This window comes from Anabrus simplex, chromosome 12 (assembly GCF_040414725.1).
Source record: "Anabrus simplex isolate iqAnaSimp1 chromosome 12, ASM4041472v1, whole genome shotgun sequence".
NCBI lineage: Eukaryota > Metazoa > Arthropoda > Insecta > Orthoptera > Tettigoniidae > Anabrus > Anabrus simplex.
Genome location: NC_090276.1, coordinates 78,022,308 through 78,041,489, shown reverse-complemented (window position 1 = coordinate 78,041,489; position 19,182 = coordinate 78,022,308). Strand labels below are relative to the sequence as shown.

At 37.3% G+C, this 19,182-nt stretch overlaps 1 protein-coding gene across 4 annotated transcripts in view; it reads left to right on the top strand.

Moving 5' to 3' along the window:
• Positions 1 to 19,182, top strand: part of Prp3 (pre-mRNA processing factor 3) — a 139,748-nt gene that overhangs the window by 115,156 nt on the left and 5,410 nt on the right. For 3 of the 4 annotated variants that reach the window (XM_067156483.2, XM_067156481.2, XM_067156485.2), the window contains one exon: positions 10,431 to 10,587. In XM_067156483.2, coding sequence (XP_067012584.1) covers positions 10,431 to 10,583 — 153 coding nt within the window. In that variant the 3' untranslated portion in view covers positions 10,584 to 10,587. Of the gene's footprint in view, positions 1 to 10,430; positions 10,588 to 13,879; positions 14,030 to 19,182 lie in introns of those variants that run through there. The other variant, XM_067156484.2, reaches the window with a different exon arrangement.

Genomic DNA, 19,182 nt, shown 5'->3' with positions numbered 1-19,182 from the left:
AACCAAATATCTTTGGATATCTTACTGATTTTGATTTTGAGATTCAGATATCTATTCTTTTTGTTTGTATTAGCCTGGTTGGCTATTTCATTGCAAGTGACTAATCTCATGTTTTAATCCGTATTGAAATCTGTTAGTATACAATAATAAAGTTTTATTATGAATCCACCTGTTCAATACATTATAATGTTGTTACATTAAAATAACTTCATTAGTTAAAAAGTTATATATGGGACATGTTTCGCTCCCTTATAGAGCATCATCAGCCAAATCCGAATCTCAAACAATTGTTATTTACGTAACAAAGACTTAAGAACCATTAGAACACTTTTGACAAACTTAAAACTTATTCTATTAAAAAATCATAAAATATAAAATCCTTGTATACATGGCTCAATTACATGTGCTTAATAGGAACATACATTAAAATTATGGAAGAGAGAGTACTAAAATATAAAATAAATAATATATATATCATGTCCAAAATCCTAGAAAGATGTGAAGATCAATCTTAGGAGCCAATTTGTGGATCTTCTTAGTAATGAGATCTGGTAAAAAAGTTATTTATCCCTTGTGGATAAGAGTCTATAAAGATTCAAAATTTATCGTCAAATTTGATGATTGAACTTATAACAGGATAAATGTTGGTCTTCAAGAAATTTAAATGCTTGTCATGTGACCTCGGCGAATGCTGTTGGAAAGATATGTTCTTATAGTTGTCAATGACCGTTCGTTGAACTAATGGATTTTATAAAGATGATTGAAAGGGACGTAAATCAACGTTTGTATTGAAAGCTGCTGCTTGGTTTATCTTGTTGAATGTCTGTAACAAGAAAAGGAATCTTGTAAGTAATCGGAATTTGTGTTGCTAGTTAAGAGTGTGTTTCTAGAAACTTCACTTACCCCTCCAATTGCTGTTTGTCGGTTTGGTGTTGTCCGAGGTTATGTGGTGACTGTCTGTTCTGTGTCTACTCCTTGTGTTGTAAGAGTGAGGTGGTGGGGGTTGAGGGGAGGGAGTAGGGGTAGGAGGAGAAATGTTTGTGGGTGTGGTTTTGGAAGGGGAATGTCTAGTAGGAGCGCAGGGAGGGGTTGAGTTTTTTAATGTTGGATGATTATTAGTTATTTTGGGAATGAAAACTTTGGCAAAATTACTTTTTTCTAGATTAAGCGTCTTTAAGAGTTTTGGTAATTGTTCGTGCAACGGATTTCTTATTTCAATTTCGTCATTTAAATTTTTTTCCTTATTGAAATACTGGTCTAAGTGGATATAAATATTTTCTAATTCTGTCATTAGTTTACCTTTTTCTATCTTCTTTATAATTTTTAGGTCTTTCTCTATGGTTGTAAAAATCTATACAAAGAAAAAACGTATCTAATTCAAAGGTAGCAGATACTCAAAACAAAATAAATGAGATCTGGCTGAAAAGTGAAATTAAAGCTCTATATAGGAAGAAATCATTTTTGAACTTGCAATTATATCGTACACACTTGGTAATTGCACAAGAATTATCTCCTTTAGAATGGAAATCTATCCAAAATCATATAACAGAGAAACTTGCAGACGTTTTAGACAAGAAACAAAAAACCCTAGATAAAAAACTTACACTCTTAAAAGAAAACAAACCAAGTCATAACAAATCTAACAATAGAGCAAATAATCCTAATTCTAACCTTAAAAACATTCCCACCACTATCAATCTCTCAAACACAAACTTTACTGATAATGAGATGAACCTATTAGATAAAGGTTCAAAATTTAATTGGCCTAACTCTCAAAAAGTAGAAGACGTAATCAATGTAGTAGCAGAAGTTGAATCAAACTTGAATAAATTAACACCAGATATACAAAACGACATCAGATTTGAAGTTAAAAAGAAGCTACCGGCTTTCGTAAGGGAAATAAACAGAAGTTCTAATTCCACTCTCATAACAGAAATAATGACACTAAAAACAAAACTAAACAAAAATAATGTAATTGTTACCAAAGCAGACAAAGGTGAAACCACAGTACTCTTAAATAAAAATGACTACATTGAAAAAACAGAAGAATTCTTTTCAGACAAAACCTACACTCTTGTAAACCAGGATCCCATAAATAAGATTCAACGGAATCTAAAAATTATCCTCAAGAATTCTACTTTTTTGTTTAATGAACAAGAACACCAAAAAATGATAAATATGAATCCAAAGTTACCAACAGCTAGGGCATTGCCCAAATTACATAAACCCAACGTACCCATACGTCCTATAATAAACAGTAGAAATAGTCCCACGTATAAAACATCCAAATTTATACACTATTTCCTCAAAAGACATTACAAATTTAACAACGAATCAACAATCAAAAATTCAATAGAATTTTGTAATAAACTAAGAAAATTCAATTTACAACCACAACATAAAATGGTTTCATTCGACGTAACCAACATGTATCCAAATATACCGGTTAAAGAAACCATCAATATCATCAAACACAATCTTCTTACATACAGCAAATTAAGTAGATGTGAAATAGACGAATTCGTAAACCTACTGAAATTTGTATTAAACAATAATTACTTCACATTTAATAAAAAGATTTACCACCAAGCATGCCTAGCAATGGGAGACCCCACGTCGGGCATACTGGCAGACATATATATGGATCATTTGGAGCAAAACAAAATAAACACAAAAATAAATGGACTTTGCCTTTGGATCAGGTATGTAGACGACACCTTTGTCATAATAGATAGCCAAAAAAATGATAGTGAAAAAATCCTAAGTTTCTTAAATAATATTGACCCAAATATAAAATTCACGAAAGAAGATGAAACTAACAACTCAATAAACTTCCTGGATATTAATGTAACACGAATAAGAGATAGTTTTGAATTTCAAATATTTAGAAAACCATCATATGCCCCTCTAACGATAAAAAATGATTCTCTTCACCCAAAATCACATAAACAGGCGGCTTTTTACAGTTTAGTTTATAGAGCTTTCAAAATCCCCCTTTCAGAGAGTAACTTAAAAAAGGAACTCAATTTTATAAAAGATCTGGCCTCAATTAATGGATATAAAATAAATACAGTCAATCGGATCATCAATAAAGTAAAACAAAAGTTAGTAACTAATCTTACTCCCGAAAAAACTAAGCAGTCCAAATTCGCAACATTTACATTCACCAATCCAGCCATTTTTCAAATAACTAATCCTATCAAAAAATGAGATGTAAATGTAGCATTCAAAACACAAAATACAAACAGAAACATTTTTTTCAACCACAATAGTATAAATTCCAACAAGAACCCTTATCTAAGCTCTGGCATCTATAGATTAACATGTGTAGAATGTAAATGTTCATATGTTGGCCAAACTGGCCGTAACTTTCTCACAAGATACTTAGAACACGTTAATGCTACAAAGCACAACAAACATTCTGCGATGAGTGCTCACATGAGAGAGTCAGGCCACCAATTTACAACCATAGAGAAAGACCTAAAAATTATAAAGAAGATAGAAAAAGGTAAACTAATGACAGAATTAGAAAATATTTATATCCACTTAGACCAGTATTTCAATAAGGAAAAAAATTTAAATGACGAAATTGAAATAAGAAATCCGTTGCACGAACAATTACCGAAACTCTTAAAGACGCTTAATCTAGAAAAAAGTAATTTTGCCAAAGTTTTCATTCCCAAAATAACTAATAATCATCCAACATTAAAAAACTCAACCCCTCCCTGCGCTCCTACTAGACATTCCCCTTCCAAAACCACACCCACAAACATTTCTCCTCCTACCCCTACTCCCTCCCCTCAACCCCCACCACCTCACTCTTACAACACAAGGAGTAGACACAGAACAGACAGTCACCACATAACCTCGGACAACACCAAACCGACAAACAGCAATTGGAGGGGTAAGTGAAGTTTCTAGAAACACACTCTTAACTAGCAACACAAATTCCGATTACTTACAAGATTCCTTTTCTTGTTACAGACATTCAACAAGATAAACCAAGCAGCAGCTTTCAATACAAACGTTGATTTACGTCCCTTTCAATCATCTTTATAAAATCCATTAGTTCAACGAACGGTCATTGACAACTATAAGAACATATCTTTCCAACAGCATTCGCCGAGGTCACATGACAAGCATTTAAATTTCTTGAAGACCAACATTTATCCTGTTATAAGTTCAATCATCAAATTTGACGATAAATTTTGAATCTTTATAGACTCTTATCCACAAGGGATAAATAACTTTTTTACCAGATCTCATTACTAAGAAGATCCACAAATTGGCTCCTAAGATTGATCTTCACATCTTTCTAGGATTTTGGACATGATATATATATTATTTATTTTATATTTTAGTACTCTCTCTTCCATAATTTTAATGTATGTTCCTATTAAGCACATGTAATTGAGCCATGTATACAAGGATTTTATATTTTATGATTTTTTAATAGAATAAGTTTTAAGTTTGTCAAAAGTGTTCTAATGGTTCTTAAGTCTTTGTTACGTAAATAACAATTGTTTGAGATTCGGATTTGGCTGATGATGCTCTATAAGGGAGCGAAACATGTCCCATATATAACTTTTTAACTAATGAAGTTATTTTAATGTAACAACATTATAATGTATTGAACAGGTGGATTCATAATAAAACTTTATTATTGTATACTAACAGATTTCAATACGGATTAAAACGTGAGATTAGTCACTTGCAATGTGCTACGAATGACGACAACACCTGGGAACTGTTTTCTATTGTTGTTTCCTGTGAGTGCATTGCACGACTATTCATTGACAGTACACATTATTTTTCCTTGTCACTCATCTCCGGTTTCTGTAGAAACAAACACTCTCTGATAGGAAACGAATACACATGGTATGGCAGGATTGAGTCGAGGATGCAGGTTTGCTCCACAAGATATAAGTAATATTTTGTCTAATGAGGAGTCTGATGGTGGTGGTGATTACTGTTTTAAGAGGGTACAACTAACCATCCTCTATATAACACTAATCAGAGAGAAAAATGGAAGGGATCCGACACTTCGAAAAATGAAGGTATCGGCCAAAGAAAGACAAAGGCCACGAAGGGCGTGAAAATGAAAGACTCCCCAGCCCTCACAAACCTAATAGTGTCGGGGTCGGAAAAGAACAAGAGTTGAACAAGGGAGATCAGAAAGGATGGATGGAAGTGAGGAGCCTGGCACAAGTAAGTGGAAGCAATGCCAGGACTCAGGTAAGGGGCCCATGGTCGCCAACCCACGCTCCAAAGTTCAGAGCCCCTTGGGCCCCTTTTAGTCACCTCTTATGTCAGGGAGAGTTTACCGTGGGTGTTATTCTACCGCCCCCACCCACAGGGGGATGAGGAGTCTGACAATGAAATTGATATTTATGATTGTGATAGTGATTGTATTGTGTCCGATGAGACAACAACATGGAAATTGAAGACAAAGTGCAGCGCTCCGCTATCGCAAGGAAGGCTAAACTGTCAGTTGTTCAAGCCGAAGGAAGAAAGTGGAGTTCTGTAGGCAGGTTTCTTCTTATGCTTTCTGCTCGTTTTGATCCGTCAAATTCAGGGGTTAGTAATAATCATCATTTGAATGTTAATGACAATGATTCAAGACTTGGAAGTGGCGATTTTCAAAGAAGTTCATAATCGTAATATTATGAACTTCATAATGTCAGAAATGAACAAGTACTACTTATTTGTTACGGAAAATACAGATGTAAAGGAAAAATCGAAGTTACATAAGTGGCAAGGCATAACCATGGAGACTCTTTGTTTTCCTGGCAACTATTTTCTTGTTGGGCCATGTGAAGAAAAACAGAATAAAACATTATTGGTCAACAAATAAATTGATCAAAACTCCGATGTTCGGTAAAGTGACCTCTCTTGACAATTTCACCCTCATTCTAAGACTGCTTCACTTTTCTGACAACTATTACAACCCTCAGGGGACATACTTTACTACAAAATTAGGTCTCTAATAAAGTATTTCAGACAGACATTCCGATATGTATTCTAACCCCTCCAAAATATCTGTATTGACAAGTGCCTAGTTGCTTGGAAAGTTCACCTAAAATGAAAATGATACCTTCCATCAAAATGACACAGGTTTGAGACCATGAGGCAGGGTTTATCCTTTATTTTATTGTTTATACTGGAAAGGGTACGGAAATTGAACACAATGAAAATCTCCGAGTGTCGGGATCAGTACCCAACCCTATAGACATAGACTGTTGTAAAGTCAAGTCATTGTGTTGTAACGGATACAAAGTTGGTCACATATTAAGAGTAATTATGTTTTTATCAATTTTACTATTCCTTTTATTATTTTCAGAAAAATAAATTGAAGGTGTCAGTTATGTACCTTAAGTGTAAATTATGAAACTTTATTAATAGAGAAAAATTATAATCAAAATAACCTAAAATTAAGAATTCAAAATTTTCAAGAAAAAACTCACTCACGGTGGCCCATGTTACCAAAAAACTCACTGATCAAAAGCTTAATAAAGGTTTCAGTGCAACTTAACAAGTCTTTACGTCATGTTGTGGTCCGACGACTCATTTCTCTGTGGCCGTGGCATGCACTTTCAACTTGCATGCCGTAAAAATGAACTGCAATGTTGTCGCCGACAGAAGCCTAGATGTCCGTGGCCATGAGTGCAACAAGATCGAAACCCGTGGGGAGCTCTTGAACCAACAGGCACCATAGACTAAGAAGAAGAATAGCAGACTGCTTCAGTAATACGGAACAGAAGAAGTAACCTGTGTGTCATTGTGGTCATTGATAGGGAAACCGAGCGAGCTATCCATGCTGTGAGCTTGCAGGTTCGAACCCCACTGTCAGCAGCCCTAAATTGCCGTGTCACAAAATATTCTAAGACCCGTTGATTCATAGTTTAATACAATGGATAACGCACTAGCAAACATACCTTATGCAATAAAAGTAAAGAGAAAAAAGACGAGAAATCTGTGCTGGCTCCTCTTTGCAAGTGCTTTATTCCTTGGATTACTATACTGTATGCATTTTAGATGCCTTGTACTTGCACGGAAAGTGCCCGATGCCCTTAAAACAGCATGGCTTATCATTCCTGTGACGAGGGGACGAAGTAGAAAGTCTCTCGCTTCCGTCTGTATTGCAACACAGGACACGGACTCTATCCTTGTACAATTTCCTGCCATGGTACTTCTCTCACAATTCAGAAATGTCAGCCCTTGCTGCGTCACAAAGTATTCTAAGACCCATTAACGCATACAGTCACCTTGATTCTCAGTTTAAACCTTTCAAATGCCATGGAAAAAACTATTTCTGAAATGTATCCAACATGGTGCATTTACATTATTCAAATAAAGCACTTGGATAAATCACTGACAAACATAACCTCGTGCAACAAAAGAAAGAAAAAAAAAACAAGATTCAAAGATGACAAATTATCCTGGCTCCCCTGTGCAAGTGCCTTATTTTTGGGATTACTGTACTCTTTACATTTTTAGATGTCTTTTACTTGCACAGAAACATAGTGGCTTATCGAACTTTCCTATATGATGAGTAGAGGAAGTCTTTCGCTTCCGTCTGCATGCAATACAGTACAGTGACGCCATCTCCTTTAAAACCAGAAGTCCGTTTGATCTCGGCATTAAAAAGATGCAATTTAATCGGCATTAACAATATTTTTTGGTGCATACGAATTTATTATAATTGTGAGCCACGCATTTTTGCCAACTGTCTGCATCGCCAGTGTTTATTATAGATAAGAAAGGATCCACCTTATCAATACAAGTCTTATTTATATAAGATTCTACTTACAGTACTGGTTTCGACTTTTTATACAGTCATCCTCAGCTGTACATTAGTACCTTCACATAAGTCAAAGTTAGTTAATATGCCTTGCCTAGTAGAAAAGTCATAATAATGGAGTGTGTCCAACGTTCAAATTGGGCATGTTTCAAATTAAAAGCTGACTATATGTACAATCTAAAAATGAGTGTGGGTGTGTCTTTTAGGCCTAAAATTCATGTCAATTAACCTATTTTAAAAGTACAGGTACATAAACACTTCAAAAAATATATAGTACATATTAAATCACATATTAAAATATGCAGTTCATGTTAAAATCCGTTATGATGACTAGGAGCACTTCATTAAAATGAGTTTAACATCTTGCATTGTCCATTGTCTTATTTTTATCCAATATGAATGGAGAATGTCCGTATTCACAGGCGGTGCTTTCTGGGGTTCTGCTATATGTTAGGCTTATCCTTAGTTTGATTGATATGTACCTGTACTTTTAAAATAGGCCTAAAAGACACACCCACACTCATTTTTAGATTGTATATATAGTCAGCTTTTATTTTGAAACATGCCCAATTTGAACGTTGAACACACTCCATTATTATGACTTTCCTACTAGGCAAGGCATATTAACTAACTTTGACTTACGTGAAGGTACTAATGTACAACTGAGGATGACTGTATAAAAAGTCAAAACCGTACTGTAAGTAGAATCTTATATAAATAAGACTTGTATTGATAAGGTGGATCCTTTCTTATCTATAATATACTAGAACTGTCAATACGGAAAATGAAACTAATAAATCAAGATCGCCAGTGTTAGCGGATTCAGTTCCTCCACACACTGCCTGCTACGTGGTATTGTGGCGTTCCTTAAAACGCTGAATACTAACGAATTACGATTTCACTCAAACTTAGCAACACACTGTAGACATACCGAAGCGAGTGAAAGTGTGGAAAGCTACCCCTGCACATTCCGGAAGACGTGTTCTATCATAACGCTGAGAAAATTTGAATTTAAATTACTCCGTAAAAATTTTTGTTTATTTTATGTAAAGGCAGTTTTAAATTAGAAGTCTGAATTGTTTTCCATTTAAATATGACATATGGGGGCAGCTTTCTTCCATCTGCGGTTACACAGTGCATAAATGTACATCCAACATCGAAAACTATGTGAACCAGGAGTGTTGTCAACCTTGAGGCAAATAAAACCCGCACCCCAATTTCGTGCCTCAAACTTTTTTAAAAATATGCAGGGATTATTGGCATAAATACGTATACATCGGTATTTTCCTCATGATACGTTTGAAGTTCGTGTGTTGTAAAATAATCCCTTAACAAGCTAAATGAATTTTGAAGTAATCTTGCTTTCGTGTTGAAATTCTTACAGGATACACTGAAGGTCAAACATTAAACTGATGTTTTGTTTGTGTTTAAACTTCGTCAATATCTTAATTCCCGGTCCAGTCGTGCATTAAATAAATGAGCCCTTACATAGTTTTTTCCTTCTTCTTCTTCTCTTCTTCAATCACGCTAAAGTGGCTCACTGGTGCACAGAGCTCTCCCAAGATCAAATGCAGCAGTGCTAACTGCTCACATTCCAACCAGCAACCAACAGATGAGAAACAATTGACGCACATCTTTCCCAGTAATAAAGATGTCATTTTCGACTAGTGGGTTGGATGTCCACTATCGGCAGCTCTTCAGAGCTGGTTTTCAGTGGTTTTCAATTTACACAACAGGCAAATGCTGGGGCTGTACCGTAATTAAGGCCACGGCCACTTCCTTCCCACTCCTAAGGCATTCCTATCCCATTGTCGCCATCAGACCTATCTGTGTCGGTGCGACTTAAAGCATTTGGTATTTTTTTTTTAAGTCATTCAGCTGTTTAATTAGGTCACTTGATAGTCAAATAAGGTTACTGATAATTGATACAAATTTCAACATCCTTCCAGAATAACACAAAAATGTTTAGATGTCAGTAGGAATGACGCAGATACAACAGAATCCAGGCTAACATTTGGGTGCATACGGGCTGATATATTACAAGTATTGTTCTCCAGTACTTACATAATAATAATAATAATAATAATAATAATAATAATAATAATAATAATTGTATATCACATGTTAGTGTGTAATAGATCACAGATCCAATAAATATACTGTAATTTAAGTAGGTTACAAGAACATAATTATAGAGAATGTCTGAGGTGAGTTTACATTTTTTATGGTAGCAATGAAAATAAGTGTAATTGCAGGGAGAATTGTTCAAATTACTTCAATTGTTTGTCCTTCGAGTAAATAACGATGTGTAAATTTATTGAATAATAAACTTCCTATAATATAAGCTACTAGAACAGTAATTATTAATAAAATAAAAAGTGTATGATCATGGAAGAAAATTAATTGTTCTATTAAAGGAGAGGCACTATTTTGTAGATTTAAATTCGATCAGGTTGCCATATTTTAATAAAAGGATGAACTGGACACAATCTAATATGTTGCAACTTTATTTTGAGAATGATTTCACTGTCATTGTTTTTATACATTGTGTTTCTTACATTCAAAGAAGATTCTGGTTAATGTATGATGTTTTTATTGTAAAATCTAATGAGACCATTTGTGTTTGTAGGGGATGACAAAACAGAGGAACTTTGGCGAGATGAAGTTCAAAGTGTGTCCAAGTGAGAAGTTGGCGAGGGAACACTTCAAGAAACACGGAGTGGAACAGTACTGGGACCTGGCCTACAGTGGGGCTGTGCTCGAGGTGACGGATGATGTGTAGTGAGGTACGTTGGTGCTGTTTATATTTTCTATGCACATAGAACATTAAGAATGTACAAGACATAGGAATAATGCACTATTTCACACAACAAATTTACTGCGAGTCTGTGTCCTCCGGGCAAGTGCTCATGCACCTTATCCGCAGAGATTAACTCAGAGAAGCTCAGACATTTTTTGTGATTTTGCAACCAAATTATTTTAAAATGCAACATGTAAGGTGTTTAAGACACATTCAAATGACTAAATTTTACTAACACATAAAAATGTTTTATAATAAGTAACATGGGGGGGGAATTCTAAATTTGGAAAATAAAAATCAGTTTCAATGATGGAATTATCACTAAATTAGTCCGACTTCTTAACTGTTAGACGTCAAAGAAGGGACATGATTTGTGCACTAATGAAGAGTAAGCTCTACTTCTTTAAGTACTTAGAAGTCGACACTCGGCAACTTCCATACTATTTTAGTCTCTTGGGATATTGATGGCGAGAATTGTTACAAAAGTAAAATGTTGAAGAGCGTTGTGCGTGGAGTGGTGGGACCGGAATACCATGTCGTCTCTAGTTCCTTGACTGCCCTCTCTTCTTCGTACTCTATGACAGACACATGTCGGAGTGATGATCTGCTGGAATGTCGAGATTCATTTTCCAGTTCGCTAGCATCAGCTCCATGAATACCGTATTTACGCAAATAATTCCCGCATATTTTTTTAAAAAATTTTGAGGCCCGAAATTGGGGTGCAGGTTTTATTTGCGTCAAGGTTGCCAACACGCTCCTGGCTCACCTAGTTTTCGATGCTGAGTGTACAGTTATGCTTTGTGCAACCGTAGATGGAAGAAAACTGTCCCCGTATGTCATATTTGAATGGAAAACAATTCAGACTTTTAATTCTAAACTGACTTTACGTTTTTTTTAAATAGTACCATCTTTTACAGAGTAATTTAAATTCAAAATTTCTCCGCATCACGATAGAACGCATCTTCTGGAATGTCCAGGGGTAGGTTTCTGCACTTTCACTCACTTCGGTGTGTCTATAGGGTGTTTCATAGTTGAAAATAGAGTGAAATCGTAATTCTTTTGTATTCAGCGTTTTAAGGAACACCACAGTATCACGTAGCGGGCAGTACACGGAAAAGCAGAATCCGCGAAAACTGGCGAGGGTTGGCATTTCTGTATTATGAGATGGCAGTTAATTCAAAATCACGTAATTCAAAGTCACATTTTTGCATCAAACGAGTTCGCAGGTGTGTCGCAAGTGTTTACATTGCACGAAAAGAATTATTCACCACTGGTCATGTTACTCTCCAAGTAAAAAGAGACCGTATGTGAGAAGTGTTTTAGACGTGGAGTGTGACGAACTTGTGAGTAATTAAGGAGACGATTCTAGTGATGCAACAGACAAAGAATCTTCCGATCTACAGCAAATCGAGCCTATTGCAAGTTCAGATTAATGAAATACCTGTCATGTAAGTAGGCTTACTTGCTCATTTTCACGGAAAATATATTTCATAGCAGTGATAATGTATTTTTATCATCTCAGGCAAAGCAACTATATCCGTAAATTTACATGTTCATATTTGCGTAAAGGCCACGTGGACCTCGCGGAGTGATACGAAATGTTTGTTTATGCCTACGTTACTCTTTCGATGAAAGAAATTTTAGTTCATTTCATTTTTTTTCAAAATCATCCTTCCTAAAATGAGGGTGCAGGCATTATTCGACGGTGGGGATTATTCGGGTAAATACGGTATTTCTGTTATTCATGTTGTGATTATTGCACCGTCATTGCAAATTAAATTCAATTCCTTGAAGCACTAGAACAGTATTTCAGTAATTATTTATATATATTTATTGAACGAATCAACGACTTCCTGCAATTACGGGTTGCCACAGTGGACAAAGTAAAGCTTATCAGGATACAGAATGTTTTTATCACATAGAAATATAGCGATGATACAGATTTTTTAGGTTATGGAGGTTCGAACAGGTGAGATTTTAGGATGTGTACAGATCCACGTATGGTGGTGGTAACTATTCTTTCGATGCTGTTCAGAGGCAGGTCAAACTTCTGTGGACGACAACCAGTTTAAACTTTTCCAGGTTTCAATGGGTTTTGTCATCATTTTCAGATTCTGTTCATTGTGCTGGAACGTCACGATCTTCTGAGAATCTCTTTTCCTATCCAGCGTCTTCCCATTGTGTTTTTCTGTACTTCGCCAATGACCACATGATGTTATTTATTAAGATTGCTGTACACTGGTACTGTGTACTATCACTGTCAACCTCGCAATACTGCTGTCCTCGTAAGGAGCAGGGACGCATTTGTTTGGTTCAGACAAGTGTAATTTTGACATGTTTGGTACCAACTGAAACTGAAGAATGGCTTGCATGGTCGGACGAGGTTAAGAGGAGAAATTCTGGTTTTAATGCCTTTAAATTTTATTATAACTAACTTAATAGGTTTTTTATGCATTTTGTGATTTGAAAATTTCATTTTTTTTTTTAAGTTTTTAGTAAATGACATTGTAAGGATAAGTGAACATTTTTTTAGACACAAAGGGACGTTACAACGATTTCAAGATTTTATGTATAATTTGTTTTATGTTTGTTTCTACAAATGTGTCCAGTCGAAGCACGGCTGAGGAAGAGAGCAGTTGAGCTCTGGAAAGATGTACAAGAAGTAATATAATAAAAGTATTGACAGTGTAGGCAGGGTCTCTCATATAAATTAAGATCGTCTCCTATAATTTACCTGCCGTATTGGAGGCGTTATGGTGAGCATTGCTACACCGAATTTTTGTATTTAAAAGTTATTTTAGGTACAAGTCGATTGGACTGGTACACGATGCATTTGTTCAGCAATTTCCTGGTGAAGTGCACAGATTCACATTACTTAATTGTAAATACATTTGAAACTACTGGCTCAGTGGTCAATAAAGAACATGCACGCGCACAAAATATTTTAACAGAGGAAAAGCGAGATACATTGGTCACAACAAGTAGGGGTTTCTACTAGAGGACCCGTGCTGTGCCTCGATATGAAATTGCTCCATTCGTTGCCCTGTTATGTACCAAGTGAATTTGTTATTGTGACATTGATATTTTACAACTTTTTGTACTTTTACAATGATTGTTGGTGTTTAATTTAAAGTTTTATTTATTTTTTAAGTTCTTAAAAATATTAGATTGTTTCGCATGCAAGTTTGTCCTTGTTGCAGCTCATATTGTCTGCCAATTAGATTATCCTTTCAGACAAATAATGAAAATAACTTAATTGATGGTTGTATGTCTTGCAGTAGATATGATGTACACGATTTCAGCTGTCATTGGGACAGTCACCAATTAGCCTAGTAAACCCGAGAACAAATCTTCATGCATTAGAGGAACTGAAAGAAAATATTACATATGAAATCAGAAACATTACAGTGGCAGAACTTACATCATTCAGACGCAATACCTCTATAACCCAGCAAGGACGACATTTGCGGCATCTTTTATGAGGTAAGAAGATTTCGTATAAGATTGTCTACATGCTTAAAGCAGGGCAGCTCGGCTGAGGCAATTGCTGTAGCACAGACCATGCATTCCGTCTTGGTTTATATGAGAAAGCCTGTATATGAAGAATACTGTATTTAACTTACTTGCATATTTTCCCAACTTTCTTTCTTTCCAAATTTTGAGACTAAAAAATATAGAGAGGGAAATTACGAGGAGCAGTTACTGCACATGGCTTCCAGGGTGTGCTGTAGCATAGAACGCGTTTGAATGGAACGTACGTATTGCCCTGGGGCTAATTATTGTGCAGCGATTACATAATTCAACAATAATACGAATAAAAATATTTGAAGTTCACATTTTTTGGGCAATATTAGCCACTTTCTTCACTTGTACTAGGTAATTTCTGAGCAAATAACAGTCAAATACATTACATATTATTTATCAGATTAGGTTAGAGTTTTTAAAGAAAAGACCATAAACTCTATCTCTGACTCGGCCAAGAGTAGAGCAATTCCATCATAGCGATCTGCCACAGTCTGCATAATTACCATGATTGACGAAGGGAAAGAAACAAGAAACAGTATGAGGATGGTTAACACCAGTACTAATACACATTGATATACACTGACTGACAGAGCAAATGCAACACCAAGAAGGAGTGGTCAGAACTTTATGCCAATTGCAGGGTAGACTGACGTCACTTGAGGTATGCTCATGATGTGAAATGCGCCGCTGTGCTGCGCACGTAGCGAACGATAAATGGGACACGGCGTTGGCGAATGGCCCACTTCGTACCGTGATTTCTCAGCCGACAGTCATTGTAGAACGTGTTGTCGTGTGCCACAGGACACGTGTATAGCTAAGAATGCCAGGCCGCCGTCAACGGAGGCATTTCCAGCAAACAGACGACTTTACGAGGGGTATGGTGATCGGGCTGAGAAGGGCAGGTTGGTCGCTTCGTCAAATCGCAGCCGATACCCATAGGGATGTGTCCACGGTGCAGCGCCTGTGGTGAAGATGGTTGGCGCAGGGACATGTGGCACGTGCGAGGGGTCCAGGCGCAGCCCGAGTGACGTCAGCACGCGAGAATCGGCGCATCCGCCGCCAAGCGGTGGCAGCCCCGCACGCCACGTCAACCGCCATTCTTCAGCATGTGCAAGACACCCTGGCTGTTCCAATATCGACCAGAACAATTTCCCGTCGATTGGTTGAAGGAGGCCTGCACTCCCGGCGTTCGCTCAGAAGACTACCATTGACTCCACAGCATAGACGTGCACGCCTGGCATGGTGCCGGGCTAGAGCGACTTGGATGAGGGAATGGCGGAACGTCGTGTTCTCCGATAAGTCACGCTTCTGTTCTGTCAGTGATAGTCACCGCAGACGAGTGTGGCGTCGGCGTGGAGAAAGGTCAAATCCGGCAGTAACTGTGGAGCGCCCTACCGCTAGACAACGCGGCGTCATGGTTTGGGGCGCTATTGCGTATGATTCCACGTCACCTCTAGTGCGTATTCAAGGCACGTAAAATGCCCACCGCTACGTGCAGCATATGCTGCGGCCGGTGGCACTCCCGTACCTTCAGGGGCTGCCCAATGCTCTGTTTCAGCAGGATAATGCCCGCCCACACACTGCTCGCATCTCCCAACAGGCTCTACGAGGTGTACAGATGCTTCCGTGGCCAGCGTACTCTCCGGATCTCTCACCAATCGAACACGTGTGGGATCTCATTGGACGCCGTTTGCAAACTCTGCCCCAGCCTCGTACGGACGACCAACTGTGGCAAATGGTTGACAGAGAATGGAGAACCATCCCTCAGGACACCATCCGCACTCTTATTGACTCTGTACCTTGACGTGTTTCTGCGTGCATCGCCGCTCGCGGTGGTCCTACATCCTACTGAGTCGATGCCGTGCGCATTGTGTAACCTGCATATCGGTTTGAAATAAACATCAATTATTCGTCCGTGCCGTCTCTGTTTTTTCCCCAACTTTCATCCTTTTCGAACCACTCCTCCTTGGTGTTGCATTTGCTCTGTCAGTCAGTGTATTTCTATAATTAAATAACAAAACAATTCCCAATGTATTAAAAAAAAGTTCCTTTTTGAGGGCAAAATCTTTCATGGGAATAGCCTACAGCCGATGACACTTTACCAAGTATGGTACTAACAATAAGTACTGACCAGTAATGATTGTAGGTACTTGTCCTTGCGTTCGACTGCTTTATCACCATGGCACCAGACGAGATCATCTTAATAGTCATGCCAGTCTTAGCGTGATGTATCCAACTGCACAGTAGTATTTTTATGTGGAGTGCAACTGCAATCCACTCAGTGTCCAGCAGCTGTAGCAGTCACAGCTAGAGTTGTGTTGGTGATATTAACTCATGTTTAACAGACTTGACGAGGTTGTCATGAGAACTGTCCGGTATTTGCATGGCCTTCTTTGAAGAGGCCTGGAGTAGGTCTTTTGAGTTGACGCTGTAGTCTTCCAATACACCAACCCCACATACGGAGAAAGTTATATGCAGTAAGAGCAGCAGAGGTTCTCCCTTCCTGTTGTACTGTATACAGAACTTGATGTGCACGTGTTTAATTTATCGTCATGTTCTGTACCATGTTCAAAAATAGGTTTGATCTGTATTTCGGATCTGCGAAAGCAGAAATTCATGTTCTTGTTGATGTGTAATGAATTGATTATATCTAGAGTTTGTGATTTTTAGCATTTGCGATAAATGCGAAATATGCCGAAACGTCAGTGTATGTGCCTTCATGTTATATGACCTGTACGGGTGGTTTTTAGCGATTTCGAATTCGCGATAAAATGAAAAATTGGTTCAAAATGCGAAATTATACAATTTATGCGAAATAGATGCGAAACTCTCAGTTTTATACGAAATAAACATATATTTTTAAAAACTATGCATTTTTCTTAAAAATAAGATATAAATGTTGTTATTTATTTCAGGAGAAATAATTATTACGGCGCCCATTGCGATCGTAAAGCGGTAACATGCTTTGACGGACACTTCCGTCTTGGTGCACGGAACATCTATAAGTTCATTATCGCAGTTAGCTGGTTGGAGAGATTTATTCTCTTTGTTTTTCAGCCTAACCGATTGATGTCAGATGATACCTGAAGCTATTTTCTCTGTGTAAATAGTAACTCTGAGCTGAAATACGGAAAATAAAAAGCACCTCATTTCGCCGCTCGTTGTAAACAATCATGGCGGCATCCAAGCACGGCATGGATGAGTTTATTCGTAACTGGCTTGAAAATAGTGATGTTGAAAGTGGAAAAGATTCTCTGGAGAGTGAAAATACTTCTTCTTCAAATGACAGTGATGAAAGTGATTCCGATTTCAGTTCCGAGATGATAGTGCCAATTGAAACTACGTGACAAAACCAGAATGCAACAAGAGCGAGTGAGAAGTCTAGTTTTCCTTTTTTTTTTTTTTTTACGTCGCACCGACACAGATAGGTCTTACGGCGACGATGGGACAGGAAAGGCCTAGGAATGGGAACGAAGCGCCCATGGCCTTAATTACAATACAGTCCCAGCACTTGCCTGGTGTGAAAATGGGAAACCACGGAAAATCATCTTCAGGGCTGCCGACAGTGGGGTTCGAACCCACTATCTCCTGGATGCGAGCTCACAGCTGCGCGCTCCTAACCGCAAGGCCAACTCGCCCGTTGAGAAGTCTAGTAAAATGATACTTGGAATTATGATCTTGTTGACAATAAGACTCTTTCTGTAACGTGTAAACCAGTTTTTGAAATTCACTCTATAGTGAGGAGGGGGTTGGGTAATAGTCCGAAAGAAATGGACTTAGGGAATGAATTTCTAACCCCACAGTTCTGGGATCACGTTACTAAGGAAACCAATACCTATGCCCCTACATTTCTTGCTAATTGATCTGCTTCCCTTGAAACCAGTAATACGAACAAAAACATTGGTTTCCTGTTACTATAGATGAGCTAAAAGCTCACTTTGCTTTGTGTATTCTTATGTAGCCTATGTGATTAATCAAATTTATGTTAAAGTGAAGAAAAATAAATAGTATGTAAGGGAATATTTCCTTTCACAAGTAATGGCAGGCCAAACGGTTAAATCATTCAATGTGTGGAATTTCTTTCACTGGCTAAAGAGCACTGCAAAGACCAGTCAGTCAAACAGCAAATACACTTTCAAGCACCACGTTCATTCTCTTTGTGTGTTGACCCTTGATCTTAGTCGGTTATTCTTGACATTGGTGTTGAGTAGTAGTTCTGTTTAAAAGTACGGTAGCGATTTATTTTATTGTCTGTTAGCCATGGGTAGAAGCGAAGTGACGATCAAACAGCATGCCGAAAGTCACAAATCGGGACATTTTTATGTACGGATACAGATGGCCTATAATGATGTGCTGACTCTGCAATCAAAAACTTGAAGAAGAAAAAAAATGTTTTGCAAGCTTTCCTTTGCCTTGGCTGCACTTCTGTGCATTTGGGCCTCTACGGACAGTGTCGATGTAGAGTTTTCTTTTAGCAAGTACAACATAATTGTAACTGATAGGCGGTCTCAAATGAAGGAGGACACCTTTTAAATAATTGGCATGTTGTACTTAAATCATCATTGAAATTCCTCTTCCTTGTAGGTGTGTTGTACTGTGATAAATAAATACGTTCAGAATAGTATTTTTCACTTTGAAATTGTGTTTGTAAATTTGAAAATAAGCATATTCCTGTGTGTTCGTTAATACTTCTTGCAGTCTTATGTTGATATTTGTCTTATTTTCCGTAGTGAATTCAAAACTGCATGTCGAGCAATGTGTGATTAAACAGTATGATTTTACTCCTAACTGTTGTGTGTGCAATTTAGCAAATTATGCCTATTTTTAACCAATTTGCTACAATATGCTAAATTTGATTACTTTAGATGCTACAAAATGCTAAATTTGAAAATCAAAACGCTAAATCACTGATTTTTAAATGCTATAAACCACGAACTCTAATTATATCCTATAATTTTATCCATCCTGGGTCTTCATCTGTATCATTTCATAGCTTTGTTTTTTAACTCTGTCATGTAGTCCACTATGTCCCTCTCAATGTCTTGACACTTTCCAG